Source organism: Pinus tabuliformis, chromosome Q, assembly GCF_031772625.1.
Source record: "Pinus tabuliformis cultivar Carrire ecotype Pingquan chromosome Q, CPIR1, whole genome shotgun sequence".
Classification (NCBI taxonomy): domain Eukaryota; kingdom Viridiplantae; phylum Streptophyta; class Pinopsida; order Pinales; family Pinaceae; genus Pinus; species Pinus tabuliformis.
The window spans coordinates 1,040,203,125-1,040,210,049 of record NC_142296.1 but is presented as its reverse complement, the minus strand read 5'-3'; the positions used below and the strand labels follow the sequence as shown (position 1 = coordinate 1,040,210,049).

Here is a 6,925-nt window from a genome sequence, read left to right as displayed (position 1 = left end):
TTAGAAAGATCATGTCATTATGAAGACCAAACCTAGTTATACTTTCTTCAACAACTTTGAGGGTGGAGATGTGAGCCTCTAGATTCCCTTGTTGCAGATATAGGCATCATATTATTTTGTTTGTTGGTTGAGAAAATGTGCATGTGTATATGTGTGTATTATTGTAAATACTATATTGAGCTAGATTTATAAAGCTCCATAGACAGTATGATTATTTGCTAGGTGAAACAAATGTGTATGTGTGTATCTGTGGTTATTATTGTAAATATTGTAATGAGTTGAGTTATAAAGCTCCAGTAAACGGTATGTTTGTCATGTTTTAGTAGATGGCCATTGTAAATACTGGAACAAGCTATGTTATAAAGCTCCATGGGCAGTATGTTTTGTTTTCAGCGACCTTGTTGGTTATAGGTATCATTGAACACTGAGGACGGTGTTCCCCTAAGGGGGGGGGTTATGTAACAACTTTGGTTAAAAATTCATATAAAATATATATAAGACCATGGTCATGGGACACGTATTCCAATATGAATGGTGGGCAAGTCATCCTAGTGTGGTTGTTCATTCGGTTTATTATGGCTAAGGAAATTGGAAAAAGCAATGGCAAAGGATTTGGAAAGGTAAAATGGCATTTTTGACACATTTATTTATGAAGATAATGGAAATTAGGAGAAAAGGAAGGTGAAAGGTCACATGTTGCATGTGAGGAGGAAATTGAAGGAAAATAAAGAAAATAGAAGCCTCATTGATAAAAAGGATTCTGAGGATCAATTGACAAGCTTTTTCTCATGCTTAGTCAGTGTAACCTTTTGTCAGTTTAGTTTTGGATCTCTCACATTATTCTCTCTCTCTCACACTCTTAGACACTTAGAGTTTTCTTGGAGCACTCTTGGAGAGTGTGGCATACTTGGATGCTTGCAGTAAGAAGGCAAAGGAAGAGTAGGAAAGCGCAAGAGGACATTGGGATCAGCAGCTACAGCTGGATTTCTTCGCAGGTATCAAGTTGCATGTATGGTTTCCTTGTTAGTTTTGGCATGCATGGCACATGAATGTAGTTTATTAATTATGATATGTCATTGGCATGGGGAATTGCCTGGATTGATAGTGGACTTTCCTAGCCTTTCCATATCTTGAATAGTCATGGTGTTGTGGGTTTTACTTTTGTTTTCTGGTTGGTTTTCTTGTGCCTTTGGTTGTGGGTTGAGTTATTAGTTCCTCGAAGCCTTGGTTGGAAAAATGATTTGGAAGCCCTATAACAGCTTGGGTTGAGTTATTAGTCCTGGAAGCCTTAGCTGGAAAAACGCTCTGGAGGCCCTGTAAAAACTTGGATTGAGTAACTAGTCCTGGAAGCCTTGGTTGGAAAAACGCTCTGGCAGCCCTTGGTGGGTTGAGTTACTAGTCTTGGAAGTCGTGGTTGGAAAAAAGATCTGGAAGCCCGACGACAATTGTGGGTTTAGTTACTAGTCCTAAAAGTCGAGTTGGAACAAGCATTCTAGAGCCCTTAACATCTTGAGTAGAGATCGATCTGGTGATGGTTAGTGATGTTCGACCGTGAGGTGGAATCACTGGTTGAGGGTTGAGGGTTGAGGTGGTTTGGCCTCTGGAAGCCTTGGTTCGGTTTTGATGGATTTGTTTCATGACATCCCACATTCATGCTTGGAATATGGCACAGGGGTGACTGGCTAAAGAGAGATTTGGCTCAACCATGTCTATGGTCGGGTGGTAATGTAGAAGTCCCAGAATTGATTGCATTTTTCTTGTGGTAATAAAAGCTCTTTCTCCTTGGTATGTTATGGGTAAATATACTTGTTTATATGTGGTTTATATGGATGTTATATCCTTGATATTTTGTTGTTTATATGTTGGTTATGAATTAGTTTTATGACAATGGAAATGTGTGGTTCTCATCATGTTTTGGTTAATCACTGAATCTACAATGAATATGTGGATTAATAGATGGTAATGCAATTATTGTGATGAGGCATCAATGCTTCTTAGTGATTCTCGGATAAGTATGAGACCCATATGCTCAGATATGTTGTTTAAACATGGAGATTACATCTTTGTGACATGTTTGACGAAATGCCTATCATGGCTAGTAGGGGTCCATTCAAGTCCTTATTCAATTAGTTACATTAGTATCATTATTCAACTAGTATATTTGATTTCTAGAAGTGTAATTGAGTTCTAGGCAGTGACTTAGGCCCTGGGCCTTAAAAAGTGGCACAAATCCCGGAGTCATAGGCACAACACTAGGGGAAAAAGTCCCCAAAAGGTCCCTTTCCCTTGTCGTGGGAGCTTTTGGAGCCTGCCAAACGCACCCTTGTCCATATCAAGTCAGCATCCGGGGGTTTGATGCACTAAAACTTCACTTGGTCTTAGGGGTTGGTTACCTGAGTGGTTGGGATGGCTCCTGGGAATTCTGTTGCTGACGTGGAAGGTCTGTGTGATGTGTTCTATAGGTTCCACTTCCTTAACTGACACATAGGGAGTTGAATCATATCATCGTAACTTCTCGTCACATGTTTACCCTGGTTGGTTGGTTACTTGGGTAGATGTGGGAGGAGGGTGTTACACATACAAAGGTCGTCAATAAGATGATCATGAAAAGTTTGCGCATGTAAAACTCCAATAATCCATACACATCGGATGAAAGTCTCACATATGTTCAACACGACACAACAAAGCTCTCCATAGATCAACTGGCCATAGCCACTTTCAAGTGGGACTAGAATTTCAACCATTAGGTCCCATTAATGTCACATTGTTGCTTGCAACTACATAGGAAAAATATTCACATGTTCAATATGATGTTGACAAAGCTACCAAGTTTATTGAATGAATTCAATACACCCACTAGTAGGTCCATGATATCTTGCAAAAAGCCAATACCTAGTACAAACAATTCCATGAGCTGCACTAGGTGCCACACAAGTTTCAAGTGATAGACACACTTTGGTTGCATTTGCAAAATGAACGCCTTGGAGGGGCCCATCAAAAGCTTCAACCACTCTTTTATGAACCTTACACCATCACCAAGGTTGTAGGTGATAACTTTTGAGCTAAGCATCCCCCGCTTCCTTGGCCTGCACCTAGTGTTCAATGAGGACCACTTTCGACCATACTTTCCACCATTGTTAGACAAAACAAAATAGTAAAGCAGTTGACACCGAAAAATCTCAACCCAAATTGCATTGAATAGGCCACAGCTGATTAGATTGTGGACAGACATATTAAGAGCACTCGCCAACGAAGGATCCAACTATATCGAGTTGTCAAAGCAAGCCATCTGCTCCAGTAAGGCAAGTGGCTGACCAGGGGCCAATTTCAACATAAGTTTTTCCATCTCATGGAGGCACTAAATGCAAAGGAGACCATTGCTTCCTAAGGAGATAGGGATGATCCATGTGGATATTGGTGACCACCGACCTATTCTATTGGCTCACAACACAATTTTCTATTTTAGCATTTTTTTTACAGTGTTTCGATCCTGAACCTTCAAAGTTGTTTTGAGGCCCTAAAAAGTGTTTGGGGAATCGAGCTAACAATAGTCATAGACCATTATTGGTAGTTGGAAAGTGTACTTCTCAAATAGACTTTTCTAACGGGCTATCGTGCATGCCAAATGGAGATCGTATGCCAAAGTTACAACCCTGAAAAGAAGACATTCCAATTTACCCAATTGAGGCCCCAAAACCTTTGGCATTTCATCTCCTATATTAGGTTTTTTGATGCTTAGGGTTTCTCATTGATTCTTTATGATAAAAATTCTTCCGAGCCTCATTGTAACACAATTTGGCAAAGGCTTGTAGTTGCCACACCTCTTCTCAGAGATAAGCTACCACCACTCGAGCTAGTTTCTTTTTAATCTGCATTAATATAGTTTCAATATTTTCCATTTATTAATAAATGTCAAATTTCACTGTATCTCTTTGTTTTGATTATAAATTTGTATCTCATTTTGTTTCCTTCATAAATTCAGATCATAATAAAAATTACTCAATTTCAATATAATAATATTTATACATAAATATTCAGTTAAACATATATCATTTTTTGAACTTAAAATATTATTTACAAAATCATTTTTTTAACAATTCTTATAATGTTAACCAAGCTAACGTCTAAGTATATAGGTATCTATATCTTTATATTAAAGAGATCCTTAATAAATCTTAAATCTTTGAATACTTGGTACTTAATTGTATAAGACAAAAATATATTTCAACAATCAATTTAAAGTTTTCAAAAAAAAAATGTCCAGACGCAGATTATTATAGAAATGATGATAATAAAGAATATGAAAAAGGTGAAACAATATATAAAATATTTTAGTAAATTATAACTATAATTATATATATAAACTTAAATATTTTATTATGTAATATTTAATTTTGTAAGAGAAAGCATATTTCAATAATAAATTCAAAGGGTGCCTTAAAAAATATATTTCACACAAGATGTATTATTTGATTAATAATAATAATAATAAAATATGTAAAATATAGAATAATGTATGATTCATAGACAAATAACAACAATATAAAAATGATAAAATATGCACATTATCAAGAAAACATTTCTATAGGTATTTGATGCAATGAAGATTCATTTACCAACATTAGGAAGGTGGAATTGAAACTTTTTGAAGCTCCACTACATATTCAAGAGTGGCTTGTGGAGGTATCAAAATATTGCTTCCCAAATCAGCACCCATCTCTCCAAATGCAAGTTCAGGAGGTATTGTAGCTCTTCTTTTTCCACCCGCTTTCATAGTTCGAATAACATAATCAAGCCCATCACATATGCCTTTAGCATAAGGTTTAACACCAAATAGGAAGGCAAGAGAGTTTTTATTTCCAGAAAATGTGTCCACAAACACATAATCAGAATTTTGAACTTTCCCTTGTAAACCAATTACAACCAAGTCTCCTATTCTCGGTGAAGGACCTCCACCTACACGAAGATCAACATAATGTATTCCATTCGGAAGGATGACTTCTTGTGCATCATCAATATTTCTGCAACAATATATGAATTGTAAGAAATCTTAGACATATAACAAACCAAACTACAAAGTTGAAATCAGTAGTTGTAAATGATTAAATTCTTGGGAACCATTCATATTACTACAACAACAATACATAAATCGTAAACAACCACAAACAAACAACAAATCAAACTACAAAGTTAAAAGCACCAAATTAGAATCAACATTTGAAATCTTTATTTTAACATTCAACGTGTGTCTATTAATTTCACTAACATGATTCGTATGTCAAGAAATGCCATACAACCACTTCGTAATTATCAAATATCACAAGACAATAACTTCCATTAACCATATCTAAAACTCTATTGTATCTAGAATAACCCAAAATTATATCATATACTTTCAACCATACTTTATAGTTTAACAAAATAAAATAATTTAAACTAATCTTCAATATATATCTAGCTTCAGTGATTAGGAAGGAGCAACGTTTTCCTCTAACCTGGGTTCAAATCCTGCTTGTGAGCAATGTTTTTCCACGAATTTCTTTTCCAATAACCAAATCCTATCTTAGACTATTTCTCCTTTGTTGCATTGTGCTTACCTTCATTCAAATTAATGCATATATATCTTGATTGGGTCTAGCTAAAGTGGTTAGTGAGCAAAAATGCTATCCTCTCCATATATGTCCAAATCTTGCTTATAACATGGCTCTCTCTTCCTAAAGTAATGTTTCTGCACCAATTTATTTTCCAATAACTAAATCATATCCTAGGAGTATTTATCCTTAGAATATAAGAGTAGTTCAAAAAATATTATGTTTGTGATTTATCCATAAATGAATATTTTGATTATTTTAATATGTAAACAGATTTGGCACAATATATTTACCCAAACTTGGGATACATCCTCTTAAAATATTTATTTAAGGCATACAAATGTCGTGCACCTAAGCTAATGTATTTTACAATATGACATTTTATATGTTATAGCAGTGAATTATTACCATGTTTAGCAAGGCTAGGTCTATGATCTTCATACCCCTTTATGTTTTGGCAAGACATTATTGTAGCCAAGTTGAAAAGGTACTAATGCAATTTGAGCATCCTAAGATATGTTTTACAATGAGTAATGCCACACATATCATGAGAAAAGTGCCACCAAGTCAAGTATAATCCCAAAGGTTAAAAATAATTGGCCTGAGTTGGGTGCCTAATTCTTCCATGTCACTATTGAGATGCAAACTTTAGTCACCTTGATCTCCCATACAATTTTGTTTGCACTTGCTTGATCCTACTAGCCATGGATCTGGGTGGGGGAAGACCCTCTAGCTCCTTGCCCACTTCCATTGAAGGTCTTTCCATTTAGGCTCTTATCACTTCATAGTGTCATATGTCTAGAAAACTCATCCATCTTGATTCATCAAGAAAGAAATAGAAACCCTCAATGTTTTTCTCCCCCCTACTATAGCACATATGAAAGATCTCACCTTTGAAGATTGAGCCCTATAGGGTAGTTCACTATTTTATGGTCCTATGGACCAAGGGATGTAGAAAACCATATTTCCATAATCAAAGGGAAGTTTTCTTCTTTTTTCTATGGTAGAGGATACTTCTCTTATATGTTTGAGCTCAAGAAGTTCAAATATCTTATCATTCACAATGGTTTCTACTTCATGAGATTGAGGGAAATGTACTATAACTACTAAACCTTATATTTTGACCTATAGGTAGATGTATCCTCAATGGTTATTGTGTGGGTGCATCTTCCTCATTTGCCCCTTCATTGCAAGAGTGATGAATCCTTAGAGGCAATTGGAAACACTCTAGGAAAATGCATTAATAAATTAGACCCTAATGGAAGAATGTTCACCTATGCTCATATATTTGTTAAAGTAGATCCAGAGAAGGGACTTCCTGGAAACATTAATCT

General features: G+C 35.7%; 1 protein-coding gene across 1 annotated transcript in view; it reads right to left on the bottom strand.

Moving 5' to 3' along the window:
* Positions 1-4,559: 4,559 nt before the first annotated feature.
* Positions 4,560-6,925, bottom strand: part of LOC149223049 (peptidyl-prolyl cis-trans isomerase FKBP17-2, chloroplastic-like) — a 66,509-nt gene continuing 64,143 nt past the window's right edge. The window contains exon 2 of the mRNA XM_089385730.1: positions 4,560-5,021. Coding sequence (XP_089241856.1) covers positions 4,622-5,021 — 400 coding nt within the window. The 3' untranslated portion in view covers positions 4,560-4,621. The remainder of the gene's footprint in view (positions 5,022-6,925) is intronic.